Genomic DNA, 16,337 nt, shown 5'->3' with positions numbered 1-16,337 from the left:
TGAAATCTACTTTGAATAAGTGCATACCCCATAAAAACAAGCTCACAAAAAACACACAGAAACCAAGATAAATTATTGGTTCACATAGACTTGACCAGTCATAGGAATGTGGAATTTCCACTACTGACTCGGAGCTGCAAACAGGAGGTGAGCACTACCTCAATGCTCCTTAAACAGGCATTCACTTTGACTTTTTGGCTTTTAAAGTCAACTGTGAAATCTACTATGAATAAGTGCATACCCCTTAAAAACAAGCTCACAAAAAACACACAGAAACCAAGATAAATTATTGGTTCACATTTTTATTCATTTGGTTACACCATAAGAATTGTTGTCATGCTCATCGTTATGGTCGCGGTGAAGAGTAGTGTGTTAGATCCACGCTTAGTTGGCCGCGATGGTCTGCGCGATCCAGGCGTTGTAGTTGCACACCTTGGTGTACACGCCGGGGTAGTTGGGCAGGGCGCAACCACGGCCCCAGGACACAATGCCCTGCAGCTCGCCATTGCACACGACGGGGCCGCCGGAGTCTCCCTGCGGTAGTGGCAGCAGCAGGGGTCAGGGGGGTCGGGGGTTAGCAGCTGTCTCCTGCATCCGGTGGCTCAATGGTAGAGCAAGAAGCTGTCAATCGTAAGGTTTTGCGAGTTCAAGTCCTGGTTGGAGGTTGCTATCGTGGTTTGTATTTATATAGGTTTTTTTGTTGTTACATCCACGATCTAACCCCCCAAAAACGTATATTATGGATGATTTTGGTCGCGAAAGCCTACGTGTTAAACCGGTGTTTTGTATTGTTTGTTGTTGTAACGTTCTGACTGGCCCCGACTGGACATCTGACAAAAGAGAGTTTTATAGCTCATCGGATTCCTCCAGCAAAAGTAAAAATTCTGATTCTGACTCATCCCATCATTTCTCTGAGAAAGTCAATGGTGATTGCCCAATCACTTTTTCACCAGACTCAGGGCTGTAAACGTGAGGTGAGCACCAGTGGCTCAATGGTCATTGCAGCAGGAAATCGATTTGACTTTACTAGCAGACGAGACCAGGAAGTAGCAAGTGAACGTCGTATTTAAGTTTCAAATGGGTGCAATTCTGTCAATGCTCATTTGAACATGTTACCAACGCAGCTTATTATCGTTCCACGATGATTGCACTCACAAAGCAAATCACGTGTAACAATTTTCACCAATTACTCTGGTCAATTGAATCTGGAATTCCCTCCCTCCAGCCATCTTTTGCTGCAAAATTCAAGGCAAAGCTGAATACTTTTTAAATAAATAAAAATATATATACGTATATACATTCTCCCTGTTTTCATTGCTTCACGTTTGAAATGAATACCGTATCCTACTTCTTGCGCAGCATATTTACGTGAAACGATATAAACCCAAATTATAGTCGCACTGCGATTCCCGAAACCCTCCGTTCCTCGAATCTGTCTCTGATCGAAGCGAGCTCCTTCGGCTTCGATGTCGCCGTCTCACCTGGCAGGAGTCCTTGCCGCCCTCCAGGTATCCCAGGCAGATCATGTTGTTGGTGATGTCACCGGGGTAGGAGTTCCTGCAGGAGGTGTCGCTCAGCACGGGCGCCTGGACGCACATGAGGACGTCGGGACTGCCTGTGGGGGGAGACAACGCCGGTTGAGGAGGTGGCGAGGCCGAGCACGCGGCACAGGGCGGCACCCCGCCACTGACGCGTCGATCTTGTCATGCTGCGGGGTCAAAACACCGCCTGCAGCTTAGGAATTCACTGTCAGTGTCTCTCGCTATGTTGCCCAATTCGAGAAAACGTATTCACTCTCGTTCGTGACGTGTTCAGTAGCGCGGTGGGTTGCTGGCCGCTGGCGTTTCGGGCCTTTATGCCAGTGCTGTACAATAATTATATATATCCAAGATTAGGTGTTTAAGTGTTATCCCCTCAGTTCAGGCACTGTGGTTTCCCACTGCATGCAACAATATTCGACAAGTAATTGTAACCGCCCAATCGTGACGTGGCTGCATTAACGAGTAAACAACTTCTCTCTCCACATTAGAAGGATGTTACCAATTTGCATGGGGGCAGATGTTGAACGCGTTTCCCTTCACGTCTCTGTCGCAGTAGAAGGGGGAGAAGGGGGGTGGGTGGGGGGCGGTGAGCACGGTGCATCCTCACCGACGCTGGTCTGGGTCTCGCCCCAGCCGGAGATGGTGCACATGACTCCGGTGTTGACGCAGGAGGAGGGCAGCGCGATGGCCTGCGCGTACTGGTTGAGGGTGGCGGGTGAGGACAGCTTGATGAGCATGATGTCGTTGTCGATGGTCCAGGAGTTGTACTGGGGGTGCTGGATCGCCTTGGAGGCCTGAATCTGCTGCTCGGTGCCCTCGTTCACGAAGATGTTGTGCTCGCCGATGCGCACGGAGATGCGGGACGCGCTGGGGTTGGAGGAGGAGAAGGAGAGGGACGAGGATAATGATGAGGAATTGAATTTATACGGCTCTTAAATTACAACTCGGCACCTAACGACGCATCGCATCTCCGCTATTCCTATTCCCTACTGCTATCACACTGGGCACAACGATTGTCTTCCCAAATGAAACGCTTCATGTTCAAAATCACGGTTGGGGGTTCACTTGGGCCATCTCCCCTCTGAGATTGATAACATTGCTACTACTTTGTAGGGTGATTTTCCTGTGGAGATACTCACCCATGAAATTAGGAATGTGGAATTTACACCACTGGTTCAAGGCTGTTAACGGGAGTTCAGCAACACCTCAGTGCCCATTGAGAAATGTAATATGGGTAACGGAGATTGCAGTGCCGTGGCTCGGCAAAACCCCACCAGAACATCACGCCAACACACAGAGGTGGACAAAAAGCATTCAGATTTCTGACTTATGTAATTTATGTACGAATGACCAATTTATTTGAGGTGTGTAATTTAGATACCAGTTGCAAATTGCAAATGTAACGAAATTACATGCGGAAATTTTCGTGTAATTTAGATAGCAGCCCCATTTCTGCCCCCTCAGCCTCCCAGTCACCGACACGCACACATCGAAGAGATCCGCTCTTGTCCGCACGCAGTGCACTCACGTCTGGTAGCAGTGAGCGGCAGACACGACCCACTGGCTGTTGATCAGGGAGCCTCCGCAGAAGTGGTATCCGATGTTGAGGGACACCTGCCACGGCTGCGAGTGGGCAGCGCACTCGGAGCCACCCACGATGTGGTCCTCATACATGTATGGGGCCGCCGCTGCCAGACAAACACAAAGATCCCCCAGTAGAGCCTTCACAGACTGTTGGGGCAAGTGTTATTAGCGAGCACCTATGAAGGCCGGAACGGCACACGAGGGGGTGGGTGGCCAGCACACACACAGTCGTGTCGATGTATGTCCAGGGCCATTCACTTGCATCCACCAACATTCATCATCATCGACGTCGTTGTCTTCATTGAAAGCATTCTCACTGCTAGCAAAATCCCAATCATCGCCAACATTGGAGTTGCTCGAACAGCAGCAATTTGCATGATTTAAGCTGTATTAAAATCATAGTATTATTATAAATAATTATAGTTATCGCTTGCACAACTATCATCAACGCCATCACCCCACTATCCATGCCAGACGTATGTGTGTTGCATACCTGTCAACCCCTTGTCAGTTTCTACCTTATTACAGACCAATTCAGACCTTATTAGTCACCCGTGCCCTTTATAAACCTCAACATTCACCCTACAAAGTCCCATCACGAGGGAGAAACACAAACAAATAGACACAATCTTTGTTTGCCCGTTTTGAAACGGCTGTACGTCGTATGGACCTGAAAACTCAATTTCCCTGTACAAAAAATACGGGGTAAAATGTACGGGTTGACAGCTTTGACTTTGTATGTTGAACTTCTTGTCGCACCGTACGTAGTCAACCGTGCTAATCGGACGATGATACTCGACACCATCGTCATCACCATCTCGCTCCTCACCGTCTCTCCTAGCGGGCTAAAAAGCAGCGTTTCCCGGTGTGGCTAAATGAGTAAAAGTGAAAGCCATCGGTGATGAGGCGAGACATCGCTTTTGGATTTGAGGTCAATCGGATACAAATGGGCGACAGCCGTTGTGCAACATTGCAGGAAGCTCAAACCCACGCCATTGGTTACCATAGCACAGCGCACCGACTGCTGCAGCACTATTGCTGCTCTCTATGTAGCCACGACAAGATATTTGTTTTAATTACAGTGATACAATGATAATAATAATAACATCCAGCCCCTTGTCAATCGAATGCAAAATGAAGTCCTCCCCACTCTGTGTTGGTCGTTTCTTTAAAACGGAGTTTTGTGCTTAGTACGTTGCGAAAAAAATGCAACATACATGAATAGGGGTTGTTTAACAATTCTTCACCACGCTGGTAATTCGGGGTTCTGTCTTAAATGGAAAATATATCATAGACGACGTTTTGGACAATGGCCATTCTTCATAGCACCAAAATAATTTGGATCACATATCGCTCGCAACTAATGTTTGGTCGTGAGCTCAAAATCGAACTCGAGTCACCGGGTTCGTAGCGCAGTGCGCTAACTGTTACATTACCGCTCCCCAAACGTCTACAAGACACAAATATCCCCCATATAGCCTTAACAGACTGTTGGGGCAATTGCTGTCAGCGAGTAACACCTATGAAAACGGCTAGCGATGTTTACACATCGAACCAGGTACTCATTTGAGGCTGAGTCGACCTAGGAGAGACCAAGACCGGTTCAGATAATCGTCACTGGTGTTGGCCGTGGAGCCAGAATCGAACTCAGGTAGCCGGGTTCGTAGCGCCGCACGCTTACCATTGCACTATCGCTCCCGACACACAGAGACACACATAGAGACAAATGAAGACAAAGACACACACACAGAGTCTGGTGGAACTCACCAGCGACACCCACGAGAAGAGCGAGGATGAGCCCGTGCATGTTTCTCTGTGGTTCGTGAGCAAGACGATGCTGAGCTGCCGCCCCGAGTCCCCTTATATCCCAATCGGCATCTCCACCTTATCTCGTGGCCTTGTCCTGTATCTTCTGTGCTGCCCGGTACCTTGTGGAAGCCTCATTAAACCCATCGATATTTTCCCAGCCGATACTGAAATAGCCAGAACCGGTTACCGGAACTATACGCCACAACCGTATCAGGCGCGGTTTATTTGCTCATGCGCGCCTTCCGCTGTGGTGTTCCTGTCAAGTTGAAGATACATTTCCCTGAAAGGGCAAAAAGTGAAAAGAAGATTAGCACAAACTACAAATATCGCCACGTTTGTCGTCCGCACTGCCTTAAAACAGAAACAGTATACACTGTTCTTTACTTTAAAAGGCTCGTTGCCACAAACCTCACCGCTTGGTCCGAGATCAGTGCTCCGAGCAGGTCTCAGTTGCCCAGTATGTTTGGTGTTGCTGCTGCTGTTGCTGCGTTGGCAGTGGTGCACAAAGCTCGATTAGCAACTACAACTCAACACACACACTCGTCAATAACTACACCGTGATCTTAATTTACTGGGAAGTGAGAATGTTAAGGGAGATCTGCGTGTAATGTGCATATCCAGTCCTGCACAGTAAATGTTCTATCAAGATGAGCATCACTGGGGTGCAGTTGTGGTACGGTCGTTAGGGAACTGCACCAGGAACCCAGTCGCTCGTGTTCGATTCCCGGCCACGGCTAACATCAGTGGCGAGTGATATCTGAAGCGGTCCTGAGGTCACCCCGCCCTCTCTTCACCAACCCCCATTGGCCGGCGTGGTGAAGTATGGTCAAACACAACCCGCACATCGTGGGGAAGACGCCGCGGTGGCGAGATGATAACTGACTCGACCTGGGATGGAGGAGGTACGTGGGTTCGATCCCGACCCTGACGCCCGCTGTATATTTGGAGTGTGCGTGTCTCTATCCCCGTGGTCGCGTGGATTTTTCTCCGGGTTCTCTAATTTTCCCCTCCACATTCAGAATCAATACGCGTTGAAAATATTTGGCTGCTATAAATGTCCACGTAAAAAGCCACTTCAATGAACTATCATCTGTGGCCAGGTCGCTTTTGAAAAATACCTCTATAGCTCAGTGGGCCTTACCTGGTATAAAAAATATATATTGTTTTTAAAGATTATGTTAAGGTCTTCATACAGCATAATTGACAAAGACCTGAGAATGAACTTGATGATGACTGGTCACCCACAAGTTGACAAGGGCATTACGGCCTCCTTCAGCACGCTTCAGTCACGATTCCTATACATCTCCGACACACATGTAGACGTACAAGTGACATTATTATTAATACAATAATCGTTACACACCCAGGGAAGCCTCACTGAGTCTCAAGACTCTTACAGGAGGGTCCTGCAGGTGTTCGCAGTGGGGGATGGGGGGGATAAGCAGTGTTGCTTCTGTGTGTGGAAAAATGTATAATTTGCAGGAATTCATCATTGGGATGTTTGACTAATATCAGTTCTTTTGTGTGTTAATTCATTGCTTTAAATTGGTGAAATGATCAGAATCAGAATATGTATTTATACTGGAGGAATCCGATGAGCTATGCAGCTCTTTTTCACAGATGAAAACCCTCTTGTTTTTAGGCTGTGCATAAAAAGAACAAGTATTAAAGCACGTTTCTCTGTACTCTGGGTTTGATGCAAAATTCACGCCTTTAAGTGTTGACGTGTCGGTTAAAGTCGCGTGATTTTGTGACCCTGGTGAGGTGAGATATCGAATCTGATCTCGAGTGATGTGTGTGCTGTACGTGATCAAACCACGTGCACTCTTTCTCATGGCTAGACTTCAGATGTCTTCGCTCACCGACTAATGATGAACGATCTTCACACCCAAAAGAAATGGATTTCGTGATACTGTCACTGCGTTGGCAATGGTGCACAAGCACACATAACAAAAATAACTCCAAAATGTCGTCGATAATACTGCTTTAAATATACAAAACATGTTATATTCGTAACTTTCAAAAATAAACATTCACATTCATAAATACATACGTTGAATTTCCATCATTGTATCAGAGCGTGTAGATTCTGTCTCTGCTAGGAGTGGTGGCGCAGTCGTTAGCGCACTACGCCCAGGAACCGGGCGACCCGAGTTCCATTCATGCTGACGGCTGACATCAGTGGCGAATATCCAAACCGGTTCTGGGCCTCCCTTATGTCGAATAATCCTTAAATTAAGAAATGGTGCGGTGTGTTACACATCAGCATTGGGGTGATAGAGGTGGCCGGTCATAATGCTGGCCAGACCATCCCTCGTGTGCCGTTCTGGTCTACATAGTTGTTCACGAGCAGCACTTGCAGTACAGCCTGTACACAGTGTTTAATTTCAGCTAGACCAGTCCAGAACGTTGGTCCGGGAATCATTTTGGGACGCCACATCCATCTCACCCTATTAAGTCCTGCAATTATAATATCAGGGCTCTACGACACATTCCACCACTATTGAGTCGTGACGTAGCCAACGTGTAGCATAGAATAGTCTGCGTGTAGCATAGAACCCACAAGGCTCGATTATTGGCAACTCACTACTCTACGCGACGGTTGGTAAAAACGTTACCAAGCACCTCTGGCACGTGTCGTGACGGCTACTGCAAGATCCGACGGTGTTCGGGTGCGTTATGAGGTCGCACTCATTACAAATAAAGTACTTGCCACACATTAACTACAAAACCTTGCTGATCTTGTCAAGGAGCAGGGCTGGCCATCGAACAAAGACAGTCTCTGCAGACGCGTTTCTGCAGCCGCCCGGACCGCTCTTCCTTTCGATATTAGGAAGCCACTGGAGCTTTGCACTTTTAAATAATCTAGATTGAAAATTCATTTCTTTAGAACTGCTTTTTGTGTTTAGTTTATTGGCCTTCCCCACTCCCACGTCCGATTAGCAGGGTTGATTGCGTATGGTGCGAAAGAAGTTTAACAAATATAACATCCCAGGCAAGTCAGAATGAGGGGCACGTGTGAAGCTCAGCATGGGGGTTTGCCTTGTGTATCGCACTGTTGAAACCCGACACATGCCTCCAGGATCCAGTAACACAAATCCCAGGTGATTTTTTTAATTAATCGCTTTAGTGATCTCCCAGCGATATAAGGAGATAGACAGGGGGTGGGGGTCCTTGGCCTATAACCATCTGGCAGTTCACCATCATCGGTTAAGGCGAGCTGACGGGACGCTGAAAGTCGAAACCGGTCCTAGTTTTGCTTTGTATTAAACCAACATTGCTGAACCCATTCAGTTCCAGGAAGCTGTGCGTCCAATGGCATGTGTAAAAACATGTTCCTGTATGTATTTTTCTATTTCGAGGGACAGACATGTAAAGCCAGCAAACGATCTGCTTAAACGCGTTATTGCCACAAGAGGGTGGCATTCTTCCACTATACAGTACGTATAGGATTCACTTCTATTTACCATAATACCTAATACCTGCAATTTAATTTATACAGCACTGACATTTAAATGATGTCGCTAATTACCTTATAATTTATACATTACATGGACAAAAGAAAGGATTGATTTATTTTTTTACAAAGAACGGACTTCTGCCAGCGAACCAGCCACAGATGATGCCTTAACCACGAGACTCTCCCTCTTCACCAGGCCGCACTGCTGACCAGCTTGGTGAAGTATGGTCAAGCAACTCCCACGACCTACACGGCGTGGTGGAGGCATTCATACAGCAGTGGATTGACAAAGGGCCGTGCTTTATTATTGTGTATTGTTTCAATATATTATGCCTTTGTATAAGTAATGCCTATTCACATTATGATGTAATTTCATAGCGAATTACTTTATGCGTGATGGTAGCAGGCTAAATCTTTAAGTGGCAATTAGACCAACAATATTATTAATAGTACTGCATGTGAACAAAAAACTTAATTGCAACAAAACGAATGAGCCGACAATATTCCGTCCCATAGCTGTCTCTCCACGTAACAAAAATAAGATATTTTTGCACGTCCCATCAGCCACACAGCCTGCTGGGAGTGAATCTTTTCAACAGCATTTGGTTCCACACCAGAATACTCCGAAGCAGGCTTTGACATTCATTGTCTCGGCAGAATCAAGCTTTCGAAAACCAATGCTGGTCAGCTGCCAGATGTTTACAGGCGAGTATTTATCATCTCTGTTAGATATGGGTCTTACAGAGAAATTGATCTCTCTGCTCGCTGTGATTAAACGGATGTGTTGAGTTGATGCTATTTTGTGCTTATGCACCCCTAAGTAACCCACGTTCTGTTTGTGTAAGTGCTGCGCCACGTCTGGGCACGCGAACGCGCCACGCTGCTAAAAAGCCACCGCGGTGTTGAAGGCGCGTCGCAATCTGTGAGCAGCCATTGCGAAGTGACGCGCTCGCACGAGGCAGGTTTGAGATAACAACGCTGAGCAAAAGCAGCCCCCGCGCACATGGGGAGGTGGAGTTGGACACACGTGGGGGGGGGGGGGGGGGTGGATGGACGCGCTCAGAACCTCAGTGCTGGACAGCGCCACGCAGTGGACTCCATCACACGATACAGTGAGGGGAAAACGTATTTGATCCCCTGCTGATTTTGTACGTTTGCCCATTGACAAAGAAATGATCAGTCTATAATTTTAATGGTAGGTTTAATTGAACAGTGAGAGACAGAATAACAACAAAATAATCCAGAAAAACGCATGTCAAAAAATCTCATAAATTGATTTGCATCTTCTGGGTTCTTTCGGCAAAGTCACGTAGAATTGAGATAAAATAATAAAAAATATAGTAATAACAGAATAAAATTCTCACGACGTTTCGGCCACAACACAAGTAGCCTTCCTCAGGTGATGAAACAGGACAGCTGTGACAAAGCTTAAAAGACGCTGTCAAGCTTGGCAGGGTTCACTCAAGCGCTGTCTTCCGGACAGTCCTGTTTCTTCACCTGAGGAAGGCTACTTGTGTTGTGGCCGAAACGTCGTGAGAATTTTATTCTGTTATTATTTTTATTATTTTATCTCCATTCTACGTGACTTTACCGAAAGAACCCAGAAGATGAATCCCTGCAGTCACGAAAGCTTTAAATCGAAATTTTATTGATTTGCATTTTAATGAGGGAAATAAGTATTTGACCTCCTCTCAATCAGAATTTTTTCTGGCTCCCAGGTGTCTTTCATATAGGTAACGAGCTGAGAGTAGGAGCACACTCTTAAAGGGAGTGCTCCTAATCTCAGCTTGTTATCTGTATAAAAGACACCTGTCCACAGAAGCAATCAATCAATCAGATTCCAAACTCTCCACCATGGCCAAGATCAAAGAGCTCTCCAAGGATGTCAGGGACAAGATTGTAGACCTACACAAGGCTGGAATGGGCTACAAGACCATTGCCAAGCAGCTTGGTGAGAAGGTGACAACAGTCGGTGCGATTATTCGCAAATGGAAGAAACACAAAAGAACTGTCAATCTCTCTCGGCCTGGGGCTCCATGCAAGATCTCACCTCGTGGAGTTGCAATGATCATGAGAACGGTGAGGAATCAGCCCAGAACTACACGGGAGGATCTTGTCAATGATCTCAAGGCAGCTGGGACCATAGTCACCAAGAAAACAATTGGTAAGACACTACGCCATGAAGGACTGAAATCCTGCAGCGCCCGCAAGGTCCCCCTGCTCAAGAAAGCACATATACATGCCCGTCTGAAGTTTGCCAATGAACATCTGAATGATTCAGAGGACAACTGGGTGAAAGTGTTGTGGTCAGATGAGAGCAAAATGGAGCTCTTTGGCATCAACTCAACTCGCCGTGTTTGGAGGAGGAGGAATGCTGCCTATGACCCTAAGAACACCATCCCCACCGTCAAACATGGAGGTGGAAACATTATGCTTTGGGGGTGTTTTTCTGCTAAGGGGACAGGACAACTTTACCGCATCAAAGGGACGATGGACGGGGCCATGTACCGTCAAATCTTGGGTGAGAACCTCCTTCCCTCAGCCAGGGCATTGAAAATGGGTCGTGGATGGGTATTCCAGCATGACAATGACCCAAAACACACGGTCAAGGCAACAAAGGAGTGGCTCAAGAAGAAGCACATTAAGGTCCTGGAGTGACCTAGTCAGACTCCAGATCTTAATCCCATAGAAAATCTGTGGAGGGAGCTGAAGGTTCGAGTTGCCAAACGTCAGCCTCGAAACCTTAATGACTTGGAGAAGATCTCCAAAGAGGAGTGGGACAAAATCCCTGAGTTGTGTGCAAACCTGGTGGCCAACTACAAGAAACGTCTGACCTCTGTGATTGCTAACAAGGGTTTTGCCACCAAGTACTAAGTCATATTTAGCAGAGGGGTCAAATACTTATTTCCCTCATTAAAATGCAAATCAATTTATAACATTTTTGACATGCGTTTTTCTGGATTTTTTTTTGTTATTCTGTCTCTCACTATTCAAATAAACCTACCATTAAAATTACAGACTGATCATTTCTTTGTCAGTGGGCAAACGTACAAAATCAGCAGGGGATCAAATACTTTTTTCCCTCACTGTACCTCCTTACACACCACCAATGGTGTGTTTATCTCCATATATATAAAAGGCAAAGTTGTGAATATGTGTGTCTGTTCAAAATGTTTAACGTAATTCCCGACATGCAAGAAACTTTAAATTTGCCATGTGGGTACTTTCCAGACTGTACACCATGCAAAAATTATAAAAATACACTTTTGGTGGGGGGGGAGCTCAATAATGCATAATTTTTTGCACGGCACGTGAGCTGTGACGTCAAATCTGTCACGTGACCCGCGCATGTGGAAGCGTAACGCATTGTAGTGTAGCGGTTAGCGCTCCGCCGCGCTACGATCCCGGCGAGCCGAGTTCGATTCCCGCTCACGGCCACCACCGGTGACGATTATTTGAACCGGTCCTGGGCCTCCCCTAGGTCGACTCAGCCTCAGCCTCAAACGCGTAACTGGTGTGGTGTGTGAACATCGCCATTGGGGAGACAAAGGCGGCCGGGTTTGGTGAATCCAAGTCCCGGGCGAGGCCGGGTAGTTAAGCTAGTATGATATATAAGATGTCTTGATTTTATAGGTAGGACTATCCTCGTTTACTTTATACTGTAAACTATTGCGATGCCCTCTTTAGTGGCAGGGGCGGAGCCAGGATTTTCAGCCCGGGGTGACATTCAACACATTTTAAGAATGATTAGAGAGGCAAGCTGTTGAACTAGACGCCATCGGTTGGCGACACACTCTGACAATGCAGTTGCACGGAGTCCGCCAGACCGAGTGTCGTACACTTATACGCAGAATGTTTCAGATTTTCGATTTTTTTCGGGGGTGACAATTGTCTACCCTGTCACCCCCCTGGCTCCGCCCCTGTTTAGTGGGGGCGAGTTTTTACTCAAACAATAAATTGAATGGAATTAATGAAATGGACCAATGTATACAGAATCAGAATATTTATTTATCCTGGAGGAATCCCATGAGCAATGAAGCTCTTTTTTCAACAGAATGATGTCCATTAGGGGCGGGTGAGAGAGCTGCAGCAACAAAACAACACAACAGCCGCGGTAGGAAAGGTAGCAAGTCACTCGACGTAATTGAGGTTCACAACAGGGGGTGGGGACCGCGTTTTCTTGGCCACACCCAATGAACAATGCGACTGTCTCCCGTGCCAGCAGCGGTGATGGTTAGCGCCGGATTTACAAGTTACTTACGTAACTCTCTCTCTGTATCCATGTCTATTCTCGCACTTACTATGCACGCAGCCCTGGATACGGCAATTTCCATCCCCTACCGTCTCGCTGTGTTTCTCTGTAATTGGTGTTCTCTGTCTCTTTCTCTCTGCCTTTGCACAAGCAGTCGTCGACTTACGAACACTCGAGTGACAAACGGGTTTCCGGAACGAAACCCCGTTCGTAAGTCGAGGCCTGTCGGTATCGCTTTGTCTCTCGTCATCTCTCTACTTTATTTTGTTGTCGACTATGGCGGAGAATCAATCTCGGGTTGCCGAACCCACAACGCAGTGCGCTAACCAATGCGCCACCGCTCTACACTATTCATGAGTACATTTGTTACATTTCTCATCTTTCACTCATTACATAAAACAAAGACATGTACGAAATATAAATAGAGTAACACCACCTTCAAATATCTGTCCCTCCACATAAAAATATATAGGATTGTTTTACACATCCCACAGCCATATGACCGTTCTGTGAGTGCATAATTTCAGCAGCATTGGTTCAACATAAGCAACACTCTGGACCGGTTCGACATTCAGTGTCTCATCGGCAGTCAGGCTCGCTTGAACCAATGCTGGTGACCAGCCAGATGCCTGTAGGCAAGGAGAGTATTATTAAAAAGGCGCTACGAATCTTAACAGCGTTCATTGAAGCTCTGTCGTCCCAACAGGTCTGTCCCTTTCACCTGAAGAAGGCCACTTGTGTTGTGGCCGAAACGTCGTGAGAATTTAATTGTTTTATTTTATTATTTTATTCTCATTCTACTTTACCGAAAGAACCAAAGAAGATTAATCCTTGCAGTCACGAAAGATTTAAATCGAGAGTATTATTGTTATATATGGGTCCGAGTTTGACACAACTCTCTATAGCAATACACAGCACAAGACAACGATTAAGCACCGTTGCGGCGAACGAAATTGGGAGACGCATTGGGGAATTACCAGGAAAGCACAAAGGGTGATTTGATAGTTACGAGACAGACGCCTGAGTACACGGATTGTCAATGTTTCATTGTCACTCAGATTCTCCATAACGACGCTTATGATTGTCTTGTGCTAAGACAGCGCGTGTTTTTTAGGGGGTCCCTTATGGTTGTTTTGAGGAGGCGATGGCCTTAAAGCGATGGTATTGACGATGTGTTCTTTGATGTTAATGTTTAGACAGACGTTAGCCCTTGTTGTTGATTACACGAATCCGCAGACAAATCTCATTCCTGCGTCAGCAACATTGGAGCCACTCAGCCCCTTCTTTTGAAACGGCAGCAGCAAGAGGGCCGGGTGGATAGCGAACTTCGGATGGGACTGGTTAAACATAAACGGGAGTGAGCAGCAGGCAGCAGCGGGTGGCAGCAGTAATAACGACCACGTTGCCTTGAATAATAAAGCTATCGTGTCAACTTGTAACGCGCCGCCCCAGAGTGCTCACTCGCTCTTGTAGAGAGAGACGGAATGAGGAGGAAATACAGGCGAAGCGGGAAGGCAGCAGTTGCAGCTGCCAACAATTCCCAAGCTCTGCGGTCCTCTATGTATTATAGTCTTATTGTCCAATTAACGAGTGTTTATACACGTGGGAGGAAACCGGAGCACCTGGAGAAACCCCACGCGTGCGAGGGAGAAACACTATATGCCATACAGACGGAACAGGTGGAGTCCATAGGTTCGCGGTACTGCCCTCTACTGACAAGCCAGGGTATGGCACCACCTCGACGCCTACAGGAAGGAAGTTTCACAACATCGGCGTGCGGTGATCTACCAACCCTCACTGCCTCCACAGTGCTGGATTACAGGCAGCTACGTGCAGGACAACCACCACCTGGCTAAAGAGGCCTAGCAGCCAATGTGTATAGCTACTGCGGGTGCAAAATGGGTAGAGGGGCAGCCCTGCAATTTCTGGCTTACACCACTGCTGGCGGAAGGGCCTCCGGCCAGTAGAGGGAGCCCAAGGGCCCCTCTATGGGGACATTTGATCTACTCGTCCACACTGGTCAGACGTCTTGATGACATGGACGTTATCCACTGTAATTCGCCGCCGTTTCCGGGTGACTCCTCTGATCCGTGAAGTCACCGTGGATAAGAGGAGCGCTATTATCTCGCGGATAATAACAGTCTTCGTGGACAGATTCTGGCCACGGATAACAAGATTTATGGGTCTTAGCGTGGTGGAGACCGCCCACTTCTCGCATCCACACTTTATTCCACCACACGTGACCTGTCGATACACCAATGTATACAGAATCAGAATCTTTATTTTATCTTGGAGAAATCCGATGAGCTTTGCTCTTTTTCACAGATGTCCAGAAAAGGCAGTTCAGAACGTTACAACAAACAGTACACAAAAACGATAGGAGTGCCAAGTATAGGAAAGGTAAGCAAATCACTAAACATATATAAATATACTAAAACTTAACTACAGTATTTTTATTTTACCAGATAAACCCCACTGAGCTATAAGTTATTTTTCAGACGCCACCTGACCACAAATTATAGCTCAACGAAGTGGCTCATCATGTGGAAATATACAGCAGCCAAATAATACAATCCTGCCAGGTGGGCAAGTGGTGGGGGGAATTAATAAACATTTTCCTGTCCTGGAGCATCATCCAAACGTTCATCCCGTTCACAATCTTAGCACTGTCACTTCTCTCTCTCTCTCTCGGCCTGTCTCCGATGCTTCCGCGTACATCGCATTGCTTCTGCTGACCTGATTTCCTTCTCTCCTCGCAACACGTCCCCTAGACAAGTGGGTCTTAACATGTACTGCAGCCTGCGCTCCTTTAGTTCTCAGAAAGGGCATTTCGAAATTCCTGCGAGTGCGAGATGCCCTTTTCTGGGGGTGCGAGACATGGCCAGATTTTTTTAATAAGGTAAATCATTGACAACACAAATTCAGCACGGGCACGTAAGTACAACTATTTTGTTTCATCAAACCTATTTATGTATTAACATTATACATTTTTTTTACGATTGAGAACCAAATGGGTGCAGGCTGCAGTTAAGAACCACTGCCCTCGACCGTTGCAGAGTTGGTCGGTAAGTTCGACTTTCATTCGATAGTTTAACACGTAGGCTTTCGCGACCAATATTATTCATAATAAAGGTTTTTGGGTTAGATCGCGTTTATTTATAAATGTGTCGTAACCCTCCACCACCCGACACGGCCAATCAGCAAAGAAAAGTGTCACGTTGACAAAAGACAAATAATTCACTACTTCAGCCCACCGGTGTGTTGAAGAGTTAATCCACATTTACAGTTTGAGTACGACGTTTCGCTGGTAACTACTTCCAGCATCATCGGGCACTTCCAGCATCATCGGGCGAATTGCCCGATGATGCTGGAAGTAGTTACCAGCGAAACGTCGTACTCAAACTGTAAATGTGGATTAACTCTTCAACACACCGGTGGGCTGAAGTAGTGAATTATTTGTCTTTTGTCAACGTGACACTTTTCTTTGCTGATTGGCCGTGTCGGGTGGTGGAGGGTTACGACACATTTATAAATAAACGCGATCTAACCCAAAAACCTTTATTATGAATTTCATTCGATACTCGCAACCGCATAACCCACACGTCTCAAACCAACTGCTGCAATGTGAAGCTGGCCAGTTGTGAATTATTTCACAACAATCAACATTCTCATGTGAATCATATTTAAATGT

The 16,337-nt window shown here is 46.5% G+C and overlaps 1 protein-coding gene across 1 annotated transcript; it reads right to left on the bottom strand.

The window, feature by feature from the left end:
• Positions 1–284: 284 nt before the first annotated feature.
• TRYPA3 (trypsin) lies at positions 285–4,999 on the bottom strand. The gene is made up of 5 exons (XM_032966297.2): positions 4,893–4,999; positions 3,070–3,229; positions 2,149–2,408; positions 1,482–1,615; positions 285–534 (listed from the first exon to the last, which is right to left on the bottom strand). The coding sequence occupies exons 1-5, from the start codon at positions 4,930–4,932 to the stop codon at positions 385–387; spliced, it is 744 nt and encodes a 247-aa protein (XP_032822188.1). The 5' UTR covers positions 4,933–4,999; the 3' UTR covers positions 285–384.
• Between the last annotated feature and the right edge of the window lie 11,338 nt (positions 5,000–16,337).

Source organism: Petromyzon marinus, chromosome 35, assembly GCF_048934315.1.
Source record: "Petromyzon marinus isolate PM22_M1 ecotype Great Lakes invasive population chromosome 35, UKy_Petmar_22M1.pri1.0, whole genome shotgun sequence".
Classification (NCBI taxonomy): Eukaryota; Metazoa; Chordata; class Hyperoartia; order Petromyzontiformes; family Petromyzontidae; genus Petromyzon; species Petromyzon marinus.
The sequence above is the reverse complement of the archived record's forward strand: the minus strand, read 5'-3'. Positions and strand labels throughout refer to the sequence as shown.

Coding starts and splice junctions, on each gene's coding strand:
- TRYPA3 (XM_032966297.2), bottom strand. CDS start 4,932: ATGCACGGGCTCATCCTCGCTCTTCTCGTGGGTGTCGCTG. Junction 1,616..2,148: donor CGAGACCCAGACCAGCGTCG/GTGAGGATGCAC, acceptor CTCCCCCCACAG/GCAGTCCCGACGTCCTCATG. Junction 535..1,481: donor GCGGCAAGGACTCCTGCCAG/GTGAGACGGCGA, acceptor CCACTACCGCAG/GGAGACTCCGGCGGCCCCGT.